The sequence below is a fragment of the Hylobates moloch genome, unplaced genomic scaffold (assembly GCF_009828535.3).
Source record: "Hylobates moloch isolate HMO894 unplaced genomic scaffold, HMol_V3 SCAFFOLD_14, whole genome shotgun sequence".
Lineage (NCBI taxonomy): Eukaryota > Metazoa > Chordata > Mammalia > Primates > Hylobatidae > Hylobates > Hylobates moloch.
Genome location: NW_026652289.1, coordinates 59,255,557 through 59,282,304, shown reverse-complemented (window position 1 = coordinate 59,282,304; position 26,748 = coordinate 59,255,557). Strand labels below are relative to the sequence as shown.

General features: G+C 46.7%; 2 protein-coding genes and 1 long non-coding RNA gene across 11 annotated transcripts in view; 2 read left to right on the top strand and 1 right to left on the bottom strand.

The window, feature by feature from the left end:
* The window catches only part of PAQR5 (progestin and adipoQ receptor family member 5), a 104,187-nt gene extending 90,915 nt beyond the window's left edge, over positions 1-13,272 (top strand). For all 4 annotated transcript variants that reach the window (XM_032175996.2, XM_058427616.1, XM_058427618.1 and 1 more), the window contains 3 exons: positions 6,616-6,712; positions 9,103-9,244; positions 12,886-13,272. In XM_032175996.2, the coding sequence (XP_032031887.1) occupies positions 6,616-6,712; positions 9,103-9,244; positions 12,886-13,127 (481 nt within the window). In that variant the 3' untranslated portion in view covers positions 13,128-13,272. The remainder of the gene's footprint in view (positions 1-6,615; positions 6,713-9,102; positions 9,245-12,885) is intronic.
* Positions 6,046-23,623, bottom strand: LOC116482495 (uncharacterized). 2 transcript variants are annotated; one of them, XR_004251881.2, is made up of 4 exons: positions 23,488-23,623; positions 13,446-13,584; positions 7,909-8,112; positions 6,046-6,896 (listed from the first exon to the last, which is right to left on the bottom strand). It is a non-coding gene; the product is annotated as an uncharacterized LOC116482495 (long non-coding RNA). The 2 variants fall into 2 exon arrangements; XR_009209706.1 differs by lacking the exon at positions 23,488-23,623 and having other exon boundaries at positions 13,446-13,814.
* Positions 23,624-23,662: 39 nt separating this feature from the next.
* The window catches only part of KIF23 (kinesin family member 23), a 34,799-nt gene continuing 31,713 nt past the window's right edge, over positions 23,663-26,748 (top strand). For 3 of the 5 annotated variants that reach the window (XM_058427615.1, XM_032175994.2, XM_032175992.2), the window contains exons 1-2: positions 23,663-23,812; positions 25,339-25,408. In XM_058427615.1, coding sequence (XP_058283598.1) covers positions 23,802-23,812; positions 25,339-25,408 — 81 coding nt within the window. In that variant the 5' untranslated portion in view covers positions 23,663-23,801. The remainder of the gene's footprint in view (positions 23,813-25,338; positions 25,409-26,748) is intronic. The other 2 variants (XM_032175995.2, XM_032175993.2) reach the window with 1 other exon arrangement.

The window sequence follows — 26,748 nt, the reverse complement described above, 5'->3', positions numbered from 1 at the left end:
AGAAAACTCATGGGGGTGTGAGTGCAGAGAATGATGTTATGGGGATAACTACACCCATTTATTCAGCTCTTTGTAGAAGCGAACTGCCTGAAATTTCCTTTTCTGTAAGATATTCAGGGAATCTCTCGAATGGTTGTGCTGGGGTAACAGCCCTGGCTGAATAGTGCCAAGGCCGGTACTTTTGGGCTGGAGGCCTTTGGTGCTGGTCAGGAAAGGTAGGCTGGCAGGTACATCTGAGTTCTCTGTACCCCCACAACGGCAACTCCAGCGAGCCAGTGGAGTCTCCCTGCCTCTATTCGCCCCCCCCGTCTCCCCAGGAAAAAACAGGCAGGTGGGATATGCCCCATCTGGTAACTTCTCCAGAATGATTTTGTCTCCAACTTCCTTTGGGTGACACTTGGGATGTGTGGGGCCGGTAAGTTTCACAAGGGAGGGCAGGCAAGTTTCACAAACACGACATACCAGTTTTTTTTGTTTCTGTTTTTTATTTTTAAATGGAAGGAAGGATAGATTCTGAAACAGCATTGGGAATACTTGTTCCAATTCGCTTTCCATTTGCCTGCGCTAAGGTGGGTTGGAAGTGTGGAGCTGCCTTCCATGGGAGTGAAAGTCTTTTTCTGGGAGTCCCTGTCGTGGATGAAAGGAGGTATAACAGACATAGAACAGTAATAACCTGCGGAAACAACTCCAGCAGAGATGAAGCAAGCCCCAGAGACCTGGGTGCATGGGCTTGTGGACCGGCCATGGTCCAGGAACCTGGACACTCTTGGACCTGGTCCTTGGACCAGTCACTACCCCATCTGGTTGGCTCTCCTAGGGCTGTGTGGCTCTGGTGTTTGAAACTTAGGATTAGACTGGGAGAACACCATAGGTTGAGGGGGCAGAGGAGGAAGAGAAGGCTTCGTGAGTGTGGAAGAAAGTCTCCAGAGTGAGGCTGTGTGCAGTGGCTCACACCTGTAATCCCAGCATTTTGGGAGTCCCAGGTAGGTGGCTCACCGGAGGTCAGGAGTCCGAGACCAGCCTGGCCAACATGGTGAAAACCTGTCTCTACTAAAAATACAAAAGTTAGCTGGGTGTGGTGGCGGGTACCTGTAATCCCAGCTACTCAAGAGGCTGAGGCAGGAGAATCACTTGAACCCAGGAGGCAGAGGTTGCAGTGAGCTGAGAGCATGCCACTGTACTCCAGTCTGGGCAATGGAGCAAAGAAAAAAAAGATTGTCTCCAGAGTGAATGATCCAAGGTGGCTTCCCCATGAGCTCATAATTCAAATTCTTAGAACACTTGCTGGTTTTAATTTTTTTATTTTTATTTTTTAAGTAGAGACAGGGTTTCGCCATGTTGGCCAGGCTGGTCTCAAGCTCCTGACCTCAGGTGATCCACTCTCCTCAGCCTCCCAAAGTGCTGGTATTACAGATGTGAGCCACCGCGCCCGGCCTAGATTGCTTTCTTCTAGCCAGGAGTCTTCCCTGATGGTTCAGATAGAACAGATGGGGTCTTTTGGATGTGGCATGCCTGGTATCTTTGGAGGAACTTATCTGGCAGGGCAGCTTTGCCAGACATCTCCTGGGTGCCTGAGTTTGGGGGCTTCTCCCTTTGCCAATGAAATGGATTATTTATTTATGGAGTACATCTGTGGCTATTCCATCCATCCACCCATCTACACACCCACCCACCCATGCAACATTCCTTAAATGCCTGCCATAGTCCAGGTACCACGTTAGGAGCTGGGGGTGCCAGAAGGATGCCCTTGCCTTCAGACAGCACCCAGTGCCATAGGAGAGACAGACTGCAGATGCCCCCAGAGGCCCATGAGGCCATGATTTCCTTTAGAGTGTAGCAGGAGGGAGTGTAATGTAAACAAATAATGATAAGGCAGAATGACACCTGCTGGGATACACAGGGTTCTGAGAAGTGGCATTAGGACTGGATATTGAAGGAGGTAGAACACTTTAGCTGAAGAGGAGGACATAGCAACCAGCCAGGACAAGGATGAGGACTACAGAGAGGGTGGGCCAGGGTTGGGAAGCAGCAAGGTGTGTTAGAGCTGCCAGAGCCTGCAAGAGTGGATGGAGGAGAGCAGCTGCAGAGGGGCTTGGATGGTGGGCTGGGGGCCTGTGGGTCCTATGAGGACTGACCCTTTGCTCATGAAGGACAAGAATCTCCTAGGGGAAAAAAAAATCCTATGCACTCAGCTTCCATGCCCTGAGGGGTTTCCAGGCATGTTAGCAGCAACTGAAGTGGGAGCTGAGGGGTGAGGGAGACGAAGGGCTATGTTGGAATCAAAAAGGAGGAAGGGGGCACATGCCACATTCTTGCATCCAAAGGTAGAGTGGGCATTCCAGCTGTTGCCCTTCCAGTGCCCTTTGTACCTCGTCCTCGCTCCACGTTCTCCGACCCATGGTTTTGCTGCTCTTACAAAGTCTGTCCTCCCCTCTGTTCATTCCCTCTCTCTGCCTTTGGTGTCTGGAGAGTGAGAAAGCTGACTCGTGTGCAGAAGTGATGCTGGTCCTGAGTAATTTCAGGAGAAGTGGGTAGAGAGGAGGGTGTGGGCATCTGGAGGCCTGAATTTCAACCCTGCTCCCCCAGACTTGCTGTATGGCCTCAGGGCAGTCACTGTCCACTCTGGGCCTCAGGGTCTGCGTCTTCAGTGAGAGCATCTGAGACAATATCCTCTGGGTCCTCTCTGGTTTGGGCATCCTGCAATGCCAATGCCATAGTGTCTTCTCTAAGCTTCCTCTCCCAGCTGTCTTCCTCCCCCAGGCTCCACCCCTGCCTCTCCCTCCTGCTCCATCCGGCTGCAGTCGGGCAGGAACGGGAGAGAACCACCTTCCCCTCCTGGGAGCACAGGGGGAGACCAGGAACCTCAGTATTAGCTTGATAGTTATCTGATGCTTGCCCGAAAATCGGGGTTGAAATGGCATTCGTTCCATTACAAGGCAGACCATTAAGGCCAATCTCAACATAGAGAGCTCTGTCGTCCCCTGAGTGGTTTTTGGTTCTTACTATCATGGACTTTGGTTCAAATGAAAATGTTCCAGAAAACTGCCTTCTCATTCTGTAGCATTTGAGAGGGGAAATGAGAGAATGTGTGCCCTCTTTGTGGTTCTTGGAGCAAGGTGGGGGTGCGCCGAGGCCCTGGCCTACTCACGCCTGCACAGGAAAGGGCTGCCACTCCCTTCAGGAATGTCAGTTACACAGCAAGTACTGTATGTCACAAATCACTGTCCATCTCCATCCAACGCATCCAACCATTGACTGCTTTTTTTTTTTTTTTCCCAAAGAGCTGCTGAGTGAAAAATCCCCTGGTCAGAGCTGTGAGGGCGAGAAATTAATTTTCACCCATGAGCTCTGCTGTAAGGACAGCTTGGCAGTTGCTGAGGCAGCTCAGAGGGGTGGAGCTGACCTGGAAGGGGTTTGGGGTCAGCGCTGGAGGTAGAAGGCTCAGCAGACATGGTTCTCAGACGGAAGCTTGGCCAGAGTATAAAGTGCTGCTATGGCCAGGTAGGGGCATGGGGAAATGTCTACATTTCTGCAGTTCTCCAATATAAGACAACTCCTACACAATAAAACAACCATAACCACCGCCCCCATGTACACACACACGTGCACTCGTGCGTGCGCCTCTGCAATAGAATGATTTTTCCAAAGGCCCGCTAGTTTCGAGCCCTAGTTCCGGAATTCCAATTGCCAATCCTTCCAGCTTTGTTGTCAGGGTTTAGAACAGACTGTGTTGAATCGACCCTCTCTTAACGAAGGCTTCTCCCGCAACCCAGCGTGTCCTGCCAACCTCGTTCTGAGCAGAGACCTGACTTCCTGTATAGCAGCCCCTTAGCCCTCTGGTGCGGGACTGCCCTAAGCCCGAGCAGGTTGGGCTCTGGGGCCGCGCGTGGGGCGCCTCTGAGGATGCTGCGGCTGTGGCTCTGCTCTGGCTGTGGCGACATCGCGTGGCCTGATGCGGAACTGCAACTTGGTAGCGGATGGCCCTTCTCCTAAGCTACTGGCCCTTCTGCCTTTTTCTCTCTGTTGCTGTCTCTCTTCTGCTTTTTCTCCTTCTCTTTTCCCTCTAGACTCGGCTTTGCAGCTGGAGAGGCTGGTCCGTTTGCCCCTGGGGAAACACTTTATCAGGCCGAGCGAAATGTTGTCTCAAGTCACAGAAAATCCATGCTTTGGGGGATGGCCTTCGCCAGCCAGAGCCAGATTTCTTCTAGTGTAAGTGGCCACAGGGGCCCTTTAAGAGCGAGCCTCTCAACCCAGAGACGGCAGGCGGTGGCAGGGCACAGGGCAGGAAGGGGCGGCCTACCGCGGCGGGGCAGGGTCTGCCAGAGGACTGAGAAGGCCAGTGAGGCAGGTACCTGGCTCTCGGGATAGCAGGAGTGTGTGCCCTCTGCTCCAGGGGCGGAGCGGGCAGGGAAGGGTGAAGGCTGGGCGGGGTCTGAGGCTGTGCAGCCTACTGCCGGAGGCAGAGGGGGTGACACTTGGGAGCCAGAAAGCCCAGGGTTTAAATCCTAGCTCTGCTTCTTATTGGCTCATCTGACTTCAGGCAAATCACCCAGAACTTGTTTGTTCCCTCCTGTTCCTATTATCTGGACCAGCATAGATACAAGGTGGGGATGGGAAGAGAATGGAGCGTCACGATGCATGTTTTCTAAAAGCTGCTATTTAGTCTGTGCGACTGTGCTATGCACAGTTCTAAACACCTTGCGAGCATCGTTTCACCAAATCCATACAACAAGGCTGTGACGAGGCACAGTCATTGTCCCTGTGTTACACATGAGGATCAGGAGGTACACAAAGGTTAGTGACCTGCCGAGGTCACGTGGTTGTGAAGGGCAGAGTCAGGATTTGAACCCAGGGTGTCCCGATCAAGCTCTCCACATAAAATCCCAGTGCTGTGCTGCCTCACCTCTCCTGGAGTTTGGTTCTTTTTCGGGGGGGATGATGCATCCTAGTCCCTTCTCCTTGAGCTTCTCACCTGGTACATGCCATGTGTCATGTATGACTTACAGGCAGGGTCAGGAAAGAAGAAACACGAAAGTGGGCTGGAGTGAAGTTGGGGCTTGTCTTAGGAGGCTGGGGGGCTTCTCGGGGCACACAGTGGTGTCCCTTTCCCCTGAAACAGGAATCTCCGGGTGGGCCATTTGTGCTCGGTTGCCCTGAGGACTGAGTGGAGCACAATAGCCTGGAGAATGTCCGCGTCCTCAGACCTGCTTCCGCGCTGGGTCCCCGAGATCCAGGCCTGACCAGATCTGGTGGCTGCCTGAGGAGGGTTCCCTAACTGCCCGATGTGGAAGTCCCTGCATACTCCATGCTGAGGGATACAGGCAGCAGCCGGGTTTATGGTCAGGTGGCTTTACTGGCTCATATGAGACATGAACAGGCTGGCCAGGTGAAATCGGTCTGGGCTCAGAGGAAACAGCAGATGGCATTTGAAGGAGAAAGAACAGGCTTGTGGACTGGGACCGAGGTTCTTGGGAGCAGAGGTGGGAGCCACAGCAGGACACAGACCCCATCCCTCCAGTGTGATAAGGGGCAGAACTGTCAGCAAAGGCTGAAAGGGCCCAAATGCATGCATTGCCTTTACAGACTGCATCAGAACAGCCATCCCAAGAGCCTTAGCGTGTGGCTGTGCATCCACTGTGCTGGGTTCCTTACCCTGCAGCCCTGTGGGCCCCAAGGGAGGACACAGCCCTCCACAGTACACCTCAGCATTGATGTGGGGACTGTACCTGTCCCTACTACCTGGCCTTGGTGGCCCAGCCAGGGCCCATGAGCACTTCCTTACCCAGGCCTCAGTTCAGGGCTGTGATTTTGTGCAGAGACCCTCCTTACCCCTCCCCATGTCCTCCCAGTGTGCAGCCTGCTGTCTGTGCTACCCAGTTCCCCATACTCTGAGCTGCTGCCGCAGGCTGGGCCCAAGTCAGCTGAGGCCCTGTCATGTTCTATTTGGGGGGACCTGCCTCTCTTCTCAACAATCAGCATCGCTTGTTTTAATGTTGCTGTCAGCTGTCTTTGGATTGGAGGTTGGGTGAGGGTGGCAATGAAGGAGAGAAGGAAAGACTTCACGTTTATTTAGTTTTCCCAAGCCAAGTATCCCTGTGTGTGGTATAAATATTCCAGAAAGCTCTCCAAGGATCAAACACCTACTCAAACCCAGGTCTCCTGCTTGATAATACCTGGGCTCCAACTAGATGGGTGCATCTCAGCCTTTGCAGAGTGTGCCCCCCAAGAGTCTGTGGCAGTGGATCCCCCGATTCCCCCTACCCGTTCCTTGTCCCTGTAGCAACTAGAGTTTTAAAAGGCTCTTTGGCAGTTACATAACTTGGCCCTCGAAGGGTTTCTGCCCAGCGCCTCCTTTCTGGCTTAGTCTGGACACCACTGCTTCCCATGGTCAGGAGATGGTGTCTATGGAGATCTTTTTGCATCTGAAGTTTTGTCACTTCCATTGGGGTGGGAGGAATGAACGAGGCTGGTGGAGAAGCTGCTGGCCACAGGAGCTTGTACAAAAATGTTTGTCTTCTGTTGATGACCAGGTCCTTGGTGTGCATGCATGTGCGTGTGCAATTTGCTGAGACTCTTTTCATTCCATTTCCTCCCCATTTTCCTCCCCTGATTTAGGTTTCTTGAAATCCAGAAGCCCAGACTCTGTAAGGTGATTCGTGTCCTCGCCTTTGCTTATCCGTACACCTGGGACTCCCTCCCCATCTTCTACAGGGTAAGGACCGGCTGCATCTCCTCTCTGCCTGTTGGCAACACCAGGAAGTCGGTTGTTTTCCTGAGCTTCTGGGGGGTCACAGCACTGCAACAGGAACCGTAGAACAAAACAGGAGTCGAGATCCAGGTGAAGGGGGCCAGCCCCTCCACACCTGTGGGTATTTCTCATCAGGTGGGACGAGAGACTGAGAAAAGAAATAAGATTTTTCTTAGTAGATCAAAATGGAGTTTCTTATGTCTTCCTTTTTCTACATAGACACAGTAACAGTCTGATCTTTCTTTCCCCCACACCCAGGTGCTGCCTTGGTGGCACTTGAGGAGTGGTTAGGAGATGGCATAAGCACAGAGGCCCTGACTGACAATATGACTGGGGGCTCGGGAACGTCACAGAGCCAGGCAGAGCAGGCAGCCTGGGGCTGAGTGGAGTGAGCAGGAGAGCGAGCTCTGCAGGCAGGTCTCCAATACTTGCTGTCAGTCCCTGGGCCAGTTCTCTATGCCTCGATTTCCCTCATCTGTAAGCTGGGCCTGATAACACCTCATGGGCTGTGGGGAGGATTACACGGGGAACATGTCAAGTGCTGACTGGTAGCAAGAGTTTGGGAATGCATTGTTCCATCATCAAGTGGCATACTGTTAGTACTGAAGGAAAAGGCATGAATGAGGATCTTAAAGGAGCAAAGGGAAAGAGATGGAGAGCATAAAGGAAGGGGGTGTAGGAGGGACAAGTAGGACAAGAAGGGGAAAGTCCATGCACTTTCAAACCATATGGGCTTGAGTTCAAATTCTGGTCCCACTGCTCACTGGCTATGTGACCTCAGGCAGGACACACAACTCTCCGAGCCTCAGATTAGTTTCCTCATCTGTACATGAGGGTACTAGCCCTCCTTTGTAGGGGGAAAACAATGGATCTGATAGGCTCTGCAGTGTCTGTCCAGTACCCGGTGAGTGAAGTTCCCTCCTAGAGGCAGTGTCCTGTGGGCTTGAAGAATAAAGCCCAGATGGCAGGGCTGAGGGACAAGGGGAGGGGCTGAGCTCCACCCGCAGCTGGGGCATTGAGCATGTTCTCTGTGCTCTGCCTCTGTGGGTCTGGGGGAGTGCCAAAGATGGGGCTGCAGCCCGTTCCCCTCACTCCTTCCTCGAGGGTGCAGACCACCCACAGGAAACCAAGAGCAGACAGGGCAATTCTGTCTTATGTACCTCCAAATCAGGCAGTGCAAGTCCTGTGTTGTGACAAGCGTCGTGTGCTTCTGGCATGTGGCTGAGTCAGAGGAGGGCAGAGGGAAGGGGAGGTCCAGTTTTAAGTGGTGATGTTGATGCTGGAATCAGCCTGCCTGGATTCAGATCCTGACTTCACTTCTTACCAAGTGATGTGCAAGTCACTCTCTGGCCCACTCTCCTCATCTGCAAAATGGGGAAAATTATGATAATTGTGGCTCAAGTGAAATGAGGCATGTAAGAGGCCTGATCTGCTGCCCTCGGTAAGTGGTGGCTACTATGACTGTTTATAACAATAATACAAAAACTATACTTAGCTTTGAAACAATATAGTGGCCATGATTGATACTTTTGGATGACTCAGAAGGCCTTCCAGGATTTCTAGGCCTTAAAGCCTTAATTAGGAGCACCAGTTCAGTGGATGTGCTGATAAAAAGTGAGTTCCCGTGTGAATCCACTATACAGTTGACCCTTAAACACGGGTTTGAACTTATACATGGATTTTCTTCCACCTCCGCCACTCATGAGACAGCAAGACCAACCCCTTCTTCCTAGTCCTCAGGATTTTCTCAATAACACTTGCTTTTCTCTAGCTTACTTTATTGTAAGAATACAATATATAATACATATACAAAATATGTGTTAATTGGCAGTTTGTTACAGGTAAGGCTTCCAGTCAACAGGAGGCTATTAGTAATTAAGTTTGGGGGAGTCAAAAGTTGTGCACGGACTTTTGATTGCGGGGGGCCAATGCCCCAGCCTGTATGTTAAGAGTCAACTGTACTTACATTTTGCCCCAGAAAGAATACCAATTATCTAATAGGATTTTTGTCTTTCTTTTCCTTTCCCATTCCTTCCTTCTTTCCTTTTTCTCCCTGCTTCAGTAAGTAAATAACCCAAAAGACTCTCATGAGTATTTGGGGGACTGAAATACAATAGTCTCGAGTCTCAGTCGACCACACTCAGGATAGGAGTTCTGCTCACATGGTGCCTGAGTTTCCTCTACCAGGTCACAGACCTGAGGAGGCCAGGGCCTTGGCCTCTGGAATTTGTGTGTGTGTGCTAACATGTGTGGGTGTCAGAGCCCCCAGAGTCCCAGCTGCAGGTGCTGAGAAGGAAGAGGGCCTGCCTCAGGCCTGTCCTCTCAAGATCTGATGTTTCTTTAAACACTTGCAGCTATTCCTGTTCCCAGGGGAGAGTGCACAAAATGAAGCCACCTCGTACCACCAGAAGCACATGATCATGACCCTCCTGGCCTCTTTCTTGTACTCTGCACACCTGCCAGAACGCCTAGCCCCTGGACGCTTTGACTATGTCGGTGAGTGGGCAACAGCCCTGCTGCTCTGCTCATTGCCCTCCTGACTGGGGAGGGTCCTGTCCCTGACTCCAGTGCACGTAGCTGCAAAGGGCAGGCAAGGGCAGGGAGAGAGACCAAGGTGAGTAACATTGCAAGCTGACAGAGGCCAGGATGTCTACAGCAGGTGCATTGTTAGCTAGTATGGGCAGGATGGAGGGCAGGCGGGCGCAGGAGCCTAAAGCATTCTGATGGGGTATGGAGCCAGTGTGTCTTATTGTCATCCAGAACATGGAATCCCATGATTAAGTGAACACTGGGGCTGGGCGTGGTGGCTTACACATGTAATCCCAGCACTTTGGGAGGCCAAGGTGGGCAGATTATTTGAGCGTGCGCTCAAGACAGTCCTGAGCAACATAGTGAAACTCCATTTCTACAAAAATTAGCTGGGTGTGGTGGCGTGCGCCTGTGGTCCCAGCTAGTCGGGAGGCGTTGGTTTGAGCCTGGAAGGTTGAGGCTGCGGTGAGCCATGGTCGTGCACTGCACTCTAGCCTGGGTGAGAGAGATCCTGTCTGAAGAGAGAAAAAAAGGACACTGGGGGCAGCCGAGGAGAGAAAGAGGAAAGACAGGACGAAGATGGCTCTGAGGGTACCAGACAACACGGGGCTGTGCAGAAAAGGGGAAAGTATCTTTCTTTGTCTTGAGCATGGTGGACGGGAGGGGGCCAGGAGTTCAGGGTAGAGCAGTGGCTTCTCAAGGGGTGGTCATCAGCCAGCAGCATCAGCATCATCTGAGAACATGCAGATTCTCAGGCCCCACCACAGACCTCCTGAACCAGAAACTCCAGGAGTAAAACCCAATACTCACACAGAGGCCGAGTCATCCTCCAGATGAACCTGAGCTCACTTGAGTTTGAGGTGATGCGGTGGAGAGAAGGTGTCAGAGTCACGGGGGTTTCCACCTGCTGGCAGAGTTCTTTCCCGGCTCTGTTTAGGGAAGGAGGGGCGGGGCCCTGCAGAATGTGCCTCCTCCGCTCTGGCTCTGGGACTAGCTAGGAGGAGGCACCCTTGCATCACTTCTGGTGAGGCTGACAAGACTTTAGGGTGACAGTTCCTTAGGTGAGTACGTGGGAATCAAAGGGCCAGTCATTGTCCCCACCAGGGCGGGAAGCTTGCTTCTCTCCAAGCCCATTTTGTTGCTGATTTTCCATCTCCTCTCACTAAGAGATGTGGCCAGATGCAGTTTGTTTGATCTGATTAAAGTTTTATCTCCTTTTCTTCTTTTGTTGTGTCAGAAGGGGTTGTAACTAGCAAAATGCTTAAAGAACAGATTTCCAAAAAGGAGGAAAAGGAGAGGCCAGGGAATCGGAGTCACCAGCATCCTGACTGCCATGTCCACCTCCCCAGCCCCGCTTGATGAAGTAGAGGTGGCTGTGTAGCAAGTTTTGGGGTTGCAGGAAAAATGGCCCTGGGCCTTCTTTTGCTATCACTCAGGTTTCTTTCTTTCTTTTTTTTGAGACGGAGTCTCACTCTGTCGCCCAGGCTGGAGTGCAGTGGCCCGAGCTCCGCTCCCTGCAAGCTCCGCCTCCCGGCTTCACGCCATTCTCCTGCCTCAGCCTCCCGAGTAGCTGGGACTACAGGCGCCCGCTACTGCACCCAGCTAATTTTTTGTATTTTTAATAAAGACGGGGTTTCACTGTGTTAGCCAGGATGGTCTCGATCTCCTGACCTTGTGATCCGCCCGTCTCGGCCTCCCAAAGTGCTGGCATTACAGGCGTGAGCCACCATGCCCAGCGTTTTTATTTTTTTTAAACCAAAAGAGAATCTTTATTTAACTCTTATGTTGCATTAGTTTGCTAGGGCTGCCATAACAAAGTATCACAGACTGTTGTGGCCTAAACAACTGAAATTTATTTTCTCACAATTTTGGAGGCTGGAAATCTGAGATCAAAGTGTTGGCAAAGTAGTCTTCTCTGGAGGCCTCTCTCTTTGGCTTGTCGATGGCCGTTCTTTCCATCTGTCTTCACATGATCTTTTTCTTTCTATATATGCATGTCTGTGTCCTAACCTCCTTTTCTTTTCTTTTCTTTTCTTTTTTTTTTTTTTTGAGATGGAGTCTCGCTCTGTCGCCTAGGCTGGAATGCAGTGGCATGATCTCGGCTCACTGCAAGCTCTGCCCCGGGTTCATGCCATTCTCCTGCCTCAGCCTCCCAAGTAGCTGAGATTACAGGCACGTGCCACCACGCCCGGCTAATGTTGGTATTTTTAGTAGAGACGAGGTTTCATCATGTTAGCCAAAATGGTCTCAATCTCCTGACCTCGTGATCCGCCCACCTCGACCTCCCAAAGTGCTGGGATTACAGGCGTGAACCACCGCACCTGGCCTAACCTCCTTTCCTTATAAGGACACCAGTCATAGTGGATTAGGCCCATCTTAGAGACTTCATTTTTACTTATTTCTCTAAAGATCCTATCTGCAAATATGGTCTCATTCTGGGGGTTAAGACTTCAGCACATGTATTTTTCAGGGACATCATTCAGCCCATAACACATGTGGTCTCCTCCCTACTTCTGGGGTCTGAGGGTTGTCCCCTAAAGCTGCTCCTGACCCTAGGCATTGGATTTGTTTTCTCACCAACCACCCAGCATGTCCCTGTCCCTGTCACTCCCACCACCCTCTACTAGGCTCCCAGCCTCTGTGAAGGGCACCATGTGAGCTGGGTCCAGCATGGCATTGGGGAAGAAGAGTCCTGGTCATATCTGTGACTAACTGGCAGTAGGGAGAGGTCCACTTGGTTAGTGGCCAACAGAAAATTCAGCCAGCTTCTCCCTCAGCACTGAAGTGAGACTCTGAGCTGATCAGTGCTGGCCCTCAAGAGATGACCTTTGGTGCCAATTTTTTCATCCGAAAAATGAGACTGGTGGATAAGTTGTTTTAAAAAAGAATTTGGGGCCGGGCGCGGTGGCTCACGCTTGTAATCCCAGCACTTTGGGAGGCCAAGGCGGGCGGATCACGAGGTCAGGAGATCGAGACCACGGTGAAACCCCGTCTCTACTAAAAATACAAAAAATTAGCCGGGCGTGGTGGCGGGCGCCTGTAGTCCCAGCTACTCGGAGAGGCTGAGGCAGGAGAATGGCGTGAACCCAGGAGGCGGAGCTTGCAGTGAGCCGAGACTGCGCCACTGCACTCCAGCCTGGGCGACAGAGCGAGACTCCGTCTCAAAAAAAAAAATAAATAAAAATAAAATAAAATAAAATAATAAAAAAGAATTTGGATTTGGTTTTCTCTGATGGGCCTTTTATTTTTCCCATATTGCTTCTTAAAAATAAATTTATTAAGGTATATTTCACATATTCAATAATTCTCTGTCAAGTATACAATTTAATGATATTTTCAGTAAATTCACCATACATCAGTTTTAGAACATTTTCATCCCCTCCATCAGACCCATGCACTGTTAATCCCTATTCTCACCCCCTGCTTGAGGCAGCCACTAATCTACTCTCTTTCTTTATGGATTTGCATATTCTGGAGATTTCATATAATATGTGGTCTCCTGTCTGGTTTCTTTCACTTAGCATCATTTTTAGCATACATGCCATAGCATGTATCAGTACTCATTCCTTTACATTGCTGATCTTGATGGCCTTTTGTGTTTGCCATAGGTCACAGTCACCAGCTGTTTCACGTGTGTGTGATCCTGGCCACGCACATGCAGATGGAAGCCATACTTCTGGACAAGACTCTGAGGAAGGAATGGCTCCTGGCCACCTCCAAGCCCTTCTCTTTCTCTCAGATAGCTGGAGCCATACTTCTGTGCATCATCTTCAGCCTCAGCAACATAATTTATTTCTCAGCTGCTCTGTATCGGATTCCCAAGCCAGAATTACATAAAAAAGAAACATGACTCAGACCATAAGCTTTTCATGCCAGATGTCAACATTAAGCTGCAACACCCTAACCACCATAAGCCGGAGGTGGTTACAGCTTATCATGGCCTAAAACATTCATGATGATTGGTGTCTGTTGAATAAATTCATGTCAAAAACGTATTCAGCTGGGGAAATTTCTCTAAATGTACACTGATTCTGTGTGTGTGATTTTAAAAGGAGAACATGGTTCAAGCAAGTCCTTGTTAAGGCAAACTATTGATATTTCATTAATTTTAAATTTACTTAAAATGGGGTTTTTAATTCTATTTAAACAATTGGATTAAGCATATTACCCTGGAGCTTTGTATTATTCTTTAAAAATGAATCTTGCATCATTTGATGAATTTGATGTCACAAAGCTTCTCTCAAGAGCTCTCGTAGTGGCCTCTCAACTACTTTGGGAGAATGAGCCATGTCAGTCACTGGGAGGACCTGTGAAAGAAAGTTGGTCACTGAGCGCCTTGGGGACTGGCGAAACATTCCAGAATGAAGAGAGCTGTTTGGGGAGAGACCTTCTTCCCTTCTCCACCTAGTGAAGGGAGAACAGAAGGGGAGTCCTCTCTTCCCACAAGTCCATTCTGCCTTCAAAGTACAAGTTCTCATGTCATTACGGATTTGGAGTTTGTCAGTTTTTTTCTTAAAAGTCCACAGCGGGGTGTCATGTGTTCTGTTATGTTCTGTTTTCTGGTTGCCAGTTTGATCTGCAAAGTATTTTTCGGTGCAGGTAAAATGTGTTAAACCATAAGAGCTGACTGAGTTAATCCCAGTTGGTTGTGCTCATATGCCACTTTTTAAACCAATGGAAATTGCTATATTTGGGGATGTCATACATTTGATATTGCTTCAGCATTTCAAATATGTTGCAAAATTTAGTATCCATATGCGTAAGAAGTTAATTACATTGCCAGCGGGGTGGTCACATATAGTGTTCTCAAGCTTTACTGTGAATCAGACACATCTAGTAAGCTTGTGACAAATGCAGACTCCTGGGGAAAACCAGGGGGTTCTGCTTCACTAGGTTAAAGGTAGGTTTTGTAGAGGAGATCTGCACTGGAGCAAGTCTCCCAGATGATTCTAATGCAGGAGGGCCAGAGGCCAAACTTGAAGAACTGCTGGTGTTACACGTTCCAAAAGGCATTGGACCTATCAGCTTTGTTTCGCCTGATCTCAAGTTTTAGCAACTCACCAACTAAGGCATAACCCCCATTTTATGTTCCAGAGTTTTCTACTCTGAATAGTTCTAAAACACTGAGCATTTTCTCATTTGTTGCATTACTGATTAAAGTTCAGTATTTCATGGTGTTTTCAGGGAACACAGAAATGCGGATGCAAAACAACTTTTGACAGAGGCCCATCAAACCCTGATCTGCACTTGGTAATGACGTAGGGGGGCTTCCTCACAATGCAGGATCCTCTTTGCTGACTCAGGAATACTCCATATTTTAGACTACTGCCTCTAACATTAACTAGCCCAGGCATTTGAATGGCCTTGTAAACAGCTCACTGTCTAATCCTCTAAGGACAAGTAACAATTTATATTGGATGAGAGTGGTCAAGAAATAGGATTTCATTAGTTTTATTATCTGTTTACTTCCTCCGGGGAAGGCAGACTGATAAAATTACACGGGCTGGTAAATTTTTGGTATATTAATTGCAAGCTGTATGACAAAATTTGTTTTTTTTGGCAACAATCTGACATTATTAGTGGAATTCTACACCAACAGGACCTGTGGGCTTCCATTTCATCTTACCATAACTTCAATTTTATGGCAAAAAAAGGTACAAAGTTTAAATACCCCTTTCTAGTAATGCCAAAGACATACAGTGTTTTACATTCTCTCCTTTACACATAACAAAATAATGTTTAGCTCAGTAAGTACTGAAATAATGAGTGATCAATTTGAAGGATTTTTAGATTATTTAATCTTTGCTTATGTTGCTTTTTCACATGCTTAATGATGAAAATGAAATGTTAAATCAACAAAATAAGATTCAGTGTTTCATAACATTTTTATAAGTTTGGTAAACTTTAGTCCCATTATATACTTTTGGGGACAGTGTTATAAATCAGAATTTTACGACAGTTTGCAGCACACTGATTTGAAAGCTTCCTGTGCAAAATGAGAAAGGGTTCAAATATATTAATTATCATTAAGTATTAAATAATAGGCATTAGATGTCTAATGTGAGTATAATTTCATCCAAGCCATCTCAGAAAGTCTAAAAGGTTGGCAGGGGATCAGCTGAAGACCTCACTGGAGTGGGTCTCAATTTTTAAAAAGACATGTGACACATTCCCATTGGTAACAATTGCTCACCATGGCATAGTCTCAAAAAAGACTATGGTGGGGAGGGTAGCACATTCCTAATGGGATGTACCTCTCCCTGCTCCCCTTGCTTGAGAAGCACTACTCAAAAATTTACCAGACCTTACAACTGCGATAAAACTTGAATGTATATGAATAAGGCCATTCAGTTAACTTTAGCTCCCTTTACCCATTGAAGGGGTTCCTTTTCCATTGCTCAGTTTTTAGAAAATAATTCTCATCTTTTTTCTAAAGAAATGAATTTGTGGCTGGTCTGAAGGTAGTGAGTTAGCTCAATTGATTGTTCACAGTCAGTTACAGATCAAGCTCCTTGTTCTACTCTTCCCCTCTTCTCACTACTGCACTTGACTAGTCTTAAAATAAAGAACGAATGAATGAATCAATCTGTGGCTGGATGCAGCGGCTCATGCCTGTAATCCCAGCAGTTCGGGAAGCTGAAGTGGGAGGACTGCTTGGGCCCAAGAATTCGGGACCAGCCTGGGCAATAGAGCCAGACACTGTCTCTATAAAAAAATGTTAAAACTAGCTGGTTGTGGTGGTACACACCTGTGGTCCCAGCTACTGTGGAGGGTGATGTGGGAGGATTGCTTGAACCCGGGAGTTGGATGCTGCAGTGAGCTATCATTGCGCCATTGCACTCCAGACTGGGCAACAGGGCAAGACCCTGCCTCAAAAAAAAAAAAAAAAGAGAATTTGTAATTGTTGGTAGGATGTTGTGGGAATTTCAGAGGCCTTCTGTGTATAAAGCAGTTTAAATATTTGGTCTGCTGAAGTGTTGTTCCCCGCCCTGCCCCGCCCAGCAGAACCTTGCTCAAATGAGAGGTTCTGAGGAAGGTGGGGTGGAGTAGAATGGCATTGTCAGATATGTTCAAGAAACCCTTCATTTGACACTATTTTGTACCTTATGGTACCCTTTAAATTTTTTTAATTAAAAAATTATTTTTTGAGACAGGGTCTTGTTCTGTTGCCCAGGTTGGAGTGTAGTGTTGCAATCTTGGCTCACTGCAACCTCTGCCTGACAGGCTTTAGTGATCTTCCCACCTCAGCCTCCTGAGTAGCTGGGACTACAGGTGCATGCCACCAAGCCTGGCTAATTTTTTGTAGAGATGGGATTTTGCCATGCTGCCCAGGCTGGTTTAGAATGCCTGAACTCAAGTGATTTGTCTGCCTCAGCCTCCCAAAGTGCTGGGATTACAGGCATGAGCCACACTGCACCCAGTCCATGATACCCTTTTATATGAAACACCTATTAACACTGTACAACAACACTTTGAAACATATTATTTGAATGTCGGCCTCTGATTTTCTAGTCAACAATCCATTAAGGCAAAGACCTGTTTCCAAACTCAGATGTTCTCCAACTTACACTAATGTCTGGTTTTCTTGAACTATGTTAGAGAAAAAAATAAACAGAATTTATTTATTATCATAAAATCCTGTTTGCCACTTAATTTGGTTATGTTTTATCTACCACACTGCAAGCGTGTTCATTCACCATGAGAAACAGATCCCTATACAGATATATATCAGTAAATCATTCAATGAATAGTTAGTGCTTAGGATGTATAGAATGGCCACTGTCCTAGGAATTGGGGATACACAAGAGAAAAAACCCTACAATGTCCCTCCCTAAGGAAGCTAGTGTTCTGGTTGGGTAGGCAGACATGATATATAGATGAATCCAGATAATAAGTGCTGTAAAGAAACTAAGCCTAGTAGAGCACATGTGAATTGATGGTCACTCTGATAAGCTGACATTTGAGGAAGACTTGATGGGCAAAAAGGAGCCAGCCTTGTCAGCTTGTCGGGGGAAGGCATTGCAGGTTGAGCTAAGTAGAGGGGTCCCAAGGCTGGCAGGTACTTGTTCTACTGGAAGGATGTTAACTCCAGAAGATATCTGGATGACTTGACTTTTGAAGAATTCTGAGATTTTCCTGATTTTTTTTTTCCCTTGAGAAATTGCCTATAGGGCTTTCCTATGTCTCTTGGTACTTGTATGGAATGTGTCAACTCATAAGAAATTAACTTCAGACAGTTGCCACGCTCATTCTCTTCAGGCTAAGCAACAGATTTCTGAAACAGGCTGAACTTTTTTGCCTCCTCCAGAACACAGAAGGAAAGGCCCTCAAAGATCATTTAATTCAGCCCTTTTAAAATTTGTTCGATGATGTATAATGCAGATTCTCAGGCCCAAACACACTGACACAGACTACCCACAGTGGGGGAGGGGATCCTGTAGTTTCAAATTTTTAGCTAAAGCTGTAGGTAATTTTTAATATAAGGGAGTTTAGAAGCACTGATATAGTCCCACCATTTTTAAACACAATTTCAGACTTAGAAAAATGTTGCAAAATAGTGCAAAGAATTCCCAGGTACTTTTCACATTTTCTCCTTTCCTCCCTTTTCCAACAGTGAGAAAGCTGACTCCCATTAGCCACAATACATTATATATATATTTTTTATTTTATTTTATTTTTTGAGACGAAGTCTCACTCTGTTGCCCAGGCTGGAGAGCAGTGGCACGATGTTGGCTCACTGCAACCTCTGCCTCCCATGTTCAAGCGATTCTTCTGCCTCAGCCTCCCAAGTAGCTGGGATTACAGGCGTGTGCCACAATACCTGGCTAATTTTTGCATTTTTAGTAGAGACAGGGTTTCATCATGTTGGCTGGTCTCGAATTCCCGACCTCAAGTGATAGACTTGCCTCAGCTTCCCAACATGCTGGGATTACAGGCATGAGCCACCTCGCCCAGCCCATTATACATTTTATTTGCTCAATCCTAGAATGTACAGAATGTTGTTTCAGAATTACCAACTAATGTCTGTGCCTACTAATTAGAATTCAATAAGTTTCAAGTTTTTTTTGTCTTGACCCTGAGGGCAAGCTTGATTCTAAATAGTCACAGTTACCTGGGTTATTTCCCCCTTTCTGTGTATGCTATTTATTTGAAATATAGTACAAGTCATTTGTTTCTTTTTGTGTAAATTTTACAGTCCCCCAACCTCCCAACACACACCCGGGTTGATTTTATTAATTTGTGTTTTGTGTATGTAAACATTAACATCTAATCATTCATGTTACAAATGGCCTGGCTAGAGAGATTCATGGCCTGGGAACCTGAGACAATGTTTCTAAGGCCACTCAGTGACCAGCAGGGCCTGGGAGGGAACAGTGTGCGGAGCATGTCCAAGCTCCCAAGGCAGTGCTGTCTCCATTTTACTGCCTCCCCTCAAACACTCTGGGCTTCAGCAGTTTCTGGTCATTGGTGTTTACTGAGTTCCCACAGCTGGACTTGCTTATCTGAGTGTTTGGATTAACACATGGTTTCAAATTTGTGTAGTGTCAGCCCCTCTTCAATGATTTGGATAAGACTTGCCTGGTCCAATTTAACAGTTTCTAGTAAAGTTAAACTTACCATAAGACCCACAATCCCACCCAAGAGAAATAAAAACACACCTACATAAAGACTTTTACACAAATAATTATACCAGTTTCATAATCTCCAGAAAGTAGAAACAACCTAAATGTCCAACTGGTGAATGAATAAATTGTCCTGCATTCATACAGTGGAATAGACTCAGCAACAAAAAGGGAACAAATCACTGGTACATGCAACACATTGATGAAAATATCAAAGCATTATGCTGAGTGAAAGAAAAGACATTCTGGAAAAGGCAAAAGTATAGGGAAGAAAACCAGAAAAGTAGTTGCCAAGGCCTGGGAGTAGGGGCAGCACAGAGAATTTTCGACTGTGATGGAAATACACGTTTGATTGTGGTTACAGCATACTATATATTTGTCAAATATATAGAACAATACAACTAAAAAGGGTCCATTTTACTGTATGTAAATTATACCTAAAATACTTGACTTTAGAAAGAAAAAAGCCCCTCAGTTCTCCTCTCCCCACCCTCCTGCGCTCACTCCTGATCTGGATCTCTAATTCTATGGTAAAATGCCAATCTTTTAATGGCTATAGGTAGCCCTTTGCTATTTTTGAATAGCGAAATGATGTAATTATTTGGTAGTTTTAAGGAAATTAATAAGCCAGAGAGCTTTAATACAGAAGTGAGGGAGGAAGAAGAAACTGTCCTGAAGAGAAGCTGGAGGTGGTGTGATGTAACTGGGTCCTCAACTGGAGTGTTCTTTGAAGGGATGGATTCATTCATGCCTTCAAGCTATGTATGGGGCACCTGCACTGCTAGGCACTGGGCATGCAACAATGCCATCTAGTGAGGCTGTGGGGATAAGCCAGTAGAGGAGACAGGAATGAACAGTGACTGCCAATTGGAATGTGAGTGCTGAAACAAGTCAACAGGTGCAGTGAGTGGGAAAGGGCAGTTCTGGGGGCGTGGGGGCTGTACCATGGGGCCCAGTATCCACAGCAGGGTAGCTGGCAGATCTGCGGAGAACTGAAGGCAAGGCATTGTCAGAGGAAAGGAGGGAGGAGAGCATGACAGCACAGAGAATGGCGTGTGAGCCCAGTGTGTTCAGGGTACTGCAGTTCAACATGACTGGAGGGGACAGGCGGCAGTGATGGGTGACGAGCCCCAGAGGAAGCGCGTCAGGGCCCTGTGGTGGGTCTTCAACAATGGGGAAGCACTGCAGAGTTTCATATAGGTGTGTGACATAATCAGATCCGTGATCTACAGGTGAGCAAAATGGAAACTGGATTGGAAAGTGGCAGCAGAGAGGCCTGTTAGGAAACTGCTGTCTTTATCAGACAAGAGATGATGGTGGCCAAGGAGACAGAGAAAAGTGGAGCGGTTTGGAGGTTTGGCTACTTAGTAGGTAGAACTGTTAAGATTTAGTGATTGAATATTGAGACAGAAGAAGAAAGAAAAGCCAAAAATGGTGCCTTAGACTCTGGCTTGGCAGATGCCATCCACTGAGAGGGAGCAAGTTTGGGAGAAGAGATTAGAATGTGTTAGGTGTGAGATGCTTGTGGGATATCGAAGTGGAGAATCCAGAAGACAGTTGGATATATGGCTCTGGAGCTCAGAAGAGCAAACATGAATGGTGTGTGAAGCCATATGAGTGCTTGAGAGTGCCTAGGGAAAAGGCACACCTAGTGACCAGCTCTAAACCCTGAGCCCCAACATTTAAGGGAGAAAAAAGAACTCACAAAGGAGACTGAGAAAGAAGGGCTAGACAGCTAGGAGAAAAAATAAAGGCATGGGAAGAAAGGAATGGGCAACATTTTTTAGTGTTGTTAAGAAGTCAAGTAAGACAAAGGTCAAATAGATTTAACATCAAGGAAGTGGTAATTTTGGTGACAAGAGTTCCAATGGAGAGTCTGAGGTAGAAGCTAAACTGAAGAGCAACTAGGATATAAGTAGTCAGCAACCAAGTCCAATTCCTAAATGATAAAATTCCAAACTCTAGGCTGGGTGCGGTGTCTCACACCTGTAATCCTAGCACTTTGGGAGGCCGAGGCAGGTGGAGCACTTGAGGTCAGAAGTTCAAGACCAGCCTGGCCAGCATGGTGAAACCCCATCTCTCTTAAAAACACAAAAAATTAGCCAGGCATGGTGGCACACCCCTGTAGTCCCAGCTACTCGGGAGGCCGAGGCAGGAGAATCGCTTGAACCCTGGAGGCGGAAGTTGCAGTGAGCTGAGATTGCGCCACTGCACTCCAGCCTGGGTGACAGAGACTTCGTCTCAAAAAACAAAACGAAACAAACAAACAAATAAAATACCAAACCGTAGCTTGACAACAAAGTCCTAATGATTCAAAGACTTCAACATAAGAAGCAAAGCAATAAAAGCACTAGGAAACAAAAAATGGGAAATAAAATAAAAAAACTCAGAATGGATGTATTTTTCCAGTATGACACAAAACAGAAGCCACGAAAGAAAAGACGGATTAATCTGTCTACCTGAAATTTTTTCTAAGCTGTCACAAAACATATACAAATCAAAATAACCAAAATGTGAACAATAAAAATATTTAAACTCGTATTTTGGATGAGGACCAATTTTTTTTTTAATATAAGAACTTTCACAAATCATTAAGAAAAACTAACAACCAATAGAACAAAGAGGCAAAGAATATGAACACAGTTGACAGAGAAGGAATCAAAAGGGCTCTTAAATATATGAATAAACAACATTATTTATCTGAAAATAAATGAAAATTTTAACTACATGTTTCTTCTCACCAATTGATAACAGATATCAATAGATTGATATCTACTGAAAAGTTTGATAACACTTTGAGAATTGTGGAGAAATAGGCACTCTCATACAGGCTGGTGGGAGTGTACATTTGGACAGCTTTTATGGAGAATGATTTGCAATATCTGTGAAATGTTACACATGTATATACTCTTTGACTCAGCAATTCTGTTTCTAGAAATGTGTCCTACATATTTACCTGCATTGTATAAATTTCCAAGTTCATTCACTATAGCTGTATCTGTAATAGCAAAAATTGGAACCATCCTAATTGTGCAATGTAGGGGTGGAAAAGGTGTGATACTTTTCTTTACCCATCTTAAGGGTCACAGCTGACACTACCATAACAAAAGACAGGTTAGCAAGATAAATGGATAACTAATTTATTGAATCGTAGTTTTATGTGACGTAAGTGCCTTCAGAAATGAAGACCCAAAGACCCAGGGAAAGCTGTCCATTTTTATGCTTAGATGAGATGAAGAATGGACAGCTGTGTAGAAATGTGATTGGACAAAAGGAGTATGATCTAATAGTAACAGACTGAAGGAGGAATCCAGCAAGTCCTGTCTGTTCAGATTCTTCTTGGCCTCTCTGTGTAGCTTTCCTTCTTCCTGAGTGTAGGGCAAGACCCTTTTGGAACGAGGGTCTTACGACAAGGTACATCAAAGAATGTCTTTATGGCCAGCTCTTACACAAAAAGGTGGGGGAAGGCTAGATTAATATTTCTAAGTTTTTCTAGAATAATGTTTCTGGCTTGCTTGGGAGAAAAGGGGTTCTAGTTTCCATGACCCACCTTGGGGAACAGAAATTCTGGTTTCTATTATTTGCTTTAGGAGACACAGAGTGGTGGGAGACAAGAGGGCAGGAGACAGTCAGAGACAGACTTTGCTTTTAAGGCTTCTCTGAGGCCCTTTCAATCTTCTTTAGTTCAAAGCACTCGGTGTGCCAAAGAGCCATACTTTGGGGTGTCGTTTCCTGAGCACCAACAATATGGGCCAAGGATATTGTGACTATCCTTACCAGTGCTGTGGTCCTTCAGGAAGTTGAGAAGGGGCTAGAGTTCCATGAGAGCCCAGGTGTAGATGTGTATTTGACAGTCATCGGCTTAGGGTCAAAGACTGAAGTGATATAGAATCAGCTCATCTAAGGCAAGAATAGGTTCTAAAGGTTGCCCCTCAAGGGTAAGGACCAAATTTTATTCATCTCCGTAAGGCCAGGATCAAACACAATCAAGATTTGATAAAATAAGCCGGGCGCGGTGGCTCACGCCTGTAATCCCAGCACTTTGGGAGGCCAAGGTAGGCAGATCACCTTAAGTCAGGAGTCCTAGACCACCCTGGCCAATATGGTGAAACCTCATCTCCACTAAAAATACAAAAATTAGCTGGGCGTGGTGGTGCGCGCCTGTAATCCCAGCTACTTGGGAGGCTGAGGCAAGAGAATTGCTTGAACCTGGGAGGCGGAGGTTGCAGTGAGATGAAGACTGCACTCCAGCCTGGGCGACAGAGCAACTCCACCTCAAAAAATAAAAAAGGAAAAAAAAAAAGAGTTGATAAAATGATGTACATATAGGACAGAGCTGGAGGGAAACCCAGTAAAGGTGAATCAGAGAGAGAAAAGAAGCCAAGATAATGTGGTGACTTGGGAGCCAGAGAGAGGGAGCCTGAGACTCGGAGCAGGGCACAGCACAGGAATACAACACTTTTCACCAGAACGACATTCCGACCTCTGAATCAACCCTGGAAAGGCCCTTCCATTGAACTTCTTGTGACGGAGGAAGAGAAACCCTCAGTTTCGTCATCGCAAGGCGGAAGAGTTTAAATACCATACCTCAAGATCTCCCTCCAGTCCTGACACACGACTCCGCGGCCCTTTCAGCGTCGGTCGCCTAGGAGACAAGCGCCACTTCCGGCAGCGCAGTCACTTCCGCGGAGGTCCTGCCTCTCCCTGCGGACGGGCGCTGATTGGCCCGTTTGAAATGCGCCAGGCGGGAGCTCACCTGGGGTCTTAGCGTCTCCGCCGGCTTCGCAGAGCACCGCGCCTGGGTCGCGGAGTCCCGGTTCCTGTTGCGGGTCCTAACGTCCCGCAGTCTTCGCCAGCCCGCCGTCCCGCGCGCGCGTTTGGGCGGCGTGGATCCTGCTGCCATGAAGTCAGCGTGAGTACGAGGTCGCCGAGCAGGGAAGGAGGGCGGAAGGGGGCCGAGGCCGCGGGGCTGGGGGCAGGCGTCTCCACTTAGGCCGCGGCCGGATGCGGGCAGCGCGGACAGCATCCCGCCCGGTGCTCCTGCGGCCGCGACCCCAAAGTGGGAACCTCCACGTGTGGCCGCTCCGCGGGAGCCTGGGCGCGGAGACCCCTGCCGCGTCGCCCCCCGCCGCCCCGCCTGGGCCTCCAGGGGCCAGGAAGGGTCGGCCCGCAGCCGGGGGTGTTTTATGCCGCACCCGGTTCCCGGTAGCGGGGCTGTCCTCCTCGGGGCCCCGGGACAGCCTTCCCCTTCTCAAGTTCCCCTTCTCCTTCGCTGGCTGCCGCCGCCTCCAGAGTGCAGTTGGCCGACTTACTGCGGGTCGGAGGTGGTCTCGTGTGTGGAGCCGAGCGAGCGTGCTGGGCATTGGTTAGATGGGCTCCGTTTCTGGAGAGCCCAGGCACCGGTGATCGCCGCAAGCTTTTTTTTTCAGCCGAGCACCCTGTCCTTGAGGCCGAGCCCATCCGCTTACACAGGCCAGTTACTTCTGCTGTATTTTGTGGCCGCGGAGAACCTCCGCCCACATTCCTAAGCCAATATTTTCGGCGCAGCATTATTCCTGGGTAAAGAAATATTTGTCGTGCAAAGGAGAGGAGTCGTTTGCAAAAGGCAGCTTGTTTATTAAAAGGCTGAAGTCAAAATCTTTAGATGAAAAAAATTGTATATAAGAAATATACGTTGAGTTTAACTTAAGCCCACCACAAAGTATTTTGCACTGAATAACACGAATTTGCTTGTGTTTCATCTGAGAATATGTTTTGAAAAATATTTTCAAACTACAGTCGAAGCCAATAATCTCACTTAATTTTAATGTGTTAAATGTATATCTAGCCTATAGATAAATGTGAAGGGAAAAAGATGAGATGCTAGAGAAACGGTGAAATCCATCAAAAAAAACTTTTTGATTGCCCCTACTTAAGAAACCAAGAAATTGGCAGTGTGGGACCGGATTTTGTTTGGAGAGAAAGAGTAATGTTTTGAGCATTCAATGACTGGTTGTTTCTTGAAAGTACAGGCATAAATCTTGACGAAAGAATGTTTTCCTCCATGTGCATTTTTATAGTGTATTGAAGTTAATCGCTTGTCAGTCTGTAAAGTGTGGGCAGTTATTTGTAGATTTTTCAAATTTGTAGTGCCTCTGTTAAATTGTTGCTCAAGAAAATATGCAAGCTATTTTAAGTGTAGCACTAATCAGAGAATATAAGTAGGTACATTTGGTACCAAAAATGTATTCTAAAGCAAATTTTAATTACTTTAGGATTACGCATACCACAAACACTCTGCTACTATGATTATTATTCATGTTATTTGGGATGCGGTGTTTTGGAACTGCTAAGGGATAATTTACAGATAACCTAGAAAGATTGTATAAGTTTTAGGTGAGGCTTTTGTATTCGTGTTGAACTGGAAAAAAGTTATTATTTTTTTTAATCTATGACCAGGAGAGCTAAGACACCCCGGAAACCTATCGTGAAAAAGGGGTCCCAAACGAACCTTAAAGATCCAGTTGGGGTAAGGTCTCCCTGTGAATTTATGTGTGTGTTTAAGAAACTTACCTCTTCAGTCCTTTCTGTCTTATGTGTATGCTTGGAAGGGAAGGAAAAAGACATGTGGAAGTATAATCAAATAACATTTAGTTAAATGGATGTACTACATTGTGTAAAACTAGTTCTAGCTGTGAAATTTTCTCCATAAGATTAATTAAATTAGTCCAGTAAAATGAAGTCTTTGGTTGTCAACTGCATACCTTCTGTAATTATAATTTGGAGAGTTAGATAATTAAAAATCTCCAACTGGGTTCATATTCATCCCAGAGAATATGAACTGAGTTCATATGAACCCAGTTCATGCCATACAGTAACTGATGGCATGAGGAGAGTTCCAAACTTCTTGGGACCAAGTTTAATTCAGTCTAATATCTACTCATATTTCAAGTACTTCACTAGTTTCTGGCTTGGGAACTTGCTTTTAAAAGCAAATGTTAAATTATGAAGAAAAAATGAAGCAGGCAAAAAGAATAAGAATTTTAAAACAAAACAGCAAATGGCAAACAAAAAGGATCTTTTGCTCTGAGGTGTTTTAAATCTACCCCTCGCTGCCACTGGAGTGGGTCCCTGGCTCTGAGTTAAGGGAACCAGGTGCTTTGCACACAGCTGAATGAGTTTTCCTCAAGCCCCCTCCCCTGCTTTCAAAAATGTCTCTGTAGGCTGGGTGTGGTGGCTCACGCCTGTAATCCCAGCACTTTGGGAGGCTGAGGCGGGTGGATCACCTGAGGTCAGGAGTTCGAGACCAGCCTGGCCAACATGGCAAAACCCTGTCTCTACTAAAAATACAAAAATTAGCTGGGTGTGGTGGTGGGCGCCTGTAATCCCAGCTACTCGGGAGGCTGACGCAGGAGAATTGCTTGAACCCAGGAGGTTGCAGTGAGCCGAGATCCGGCCATTGCACTCCAGCCTGGGTGACGAGAGAAACTCTGTCTCTAAATGAATACATAAATAAAGATGTCTTTGTATATTAAATGTTGGGTTAATCTGACAAGTTTTTAAATTGACATCCATTTCCAAGAAATTCTAACAGTTTTAAAAAATCTCATTGTGTGTCATGTTGTTGACTTTTAGAGATATTAGTAGTAGTATAACTATTATTTATGTACAATATAATGGTGAATACACTGCAATTTGATTTTTATTATCAAAATTTATTTTAATTTTGTGTGTATTTAAAGTATTCTTATATCTAATACATGTTTGTATTTGTCAATCTCAAGTAGCAGATTTTAATTTTCATAGCCCTTGGAGATACAGAGCTCGTAAATTGAGAGACCGAATGTTTGTTGAATGAATGAATGAATG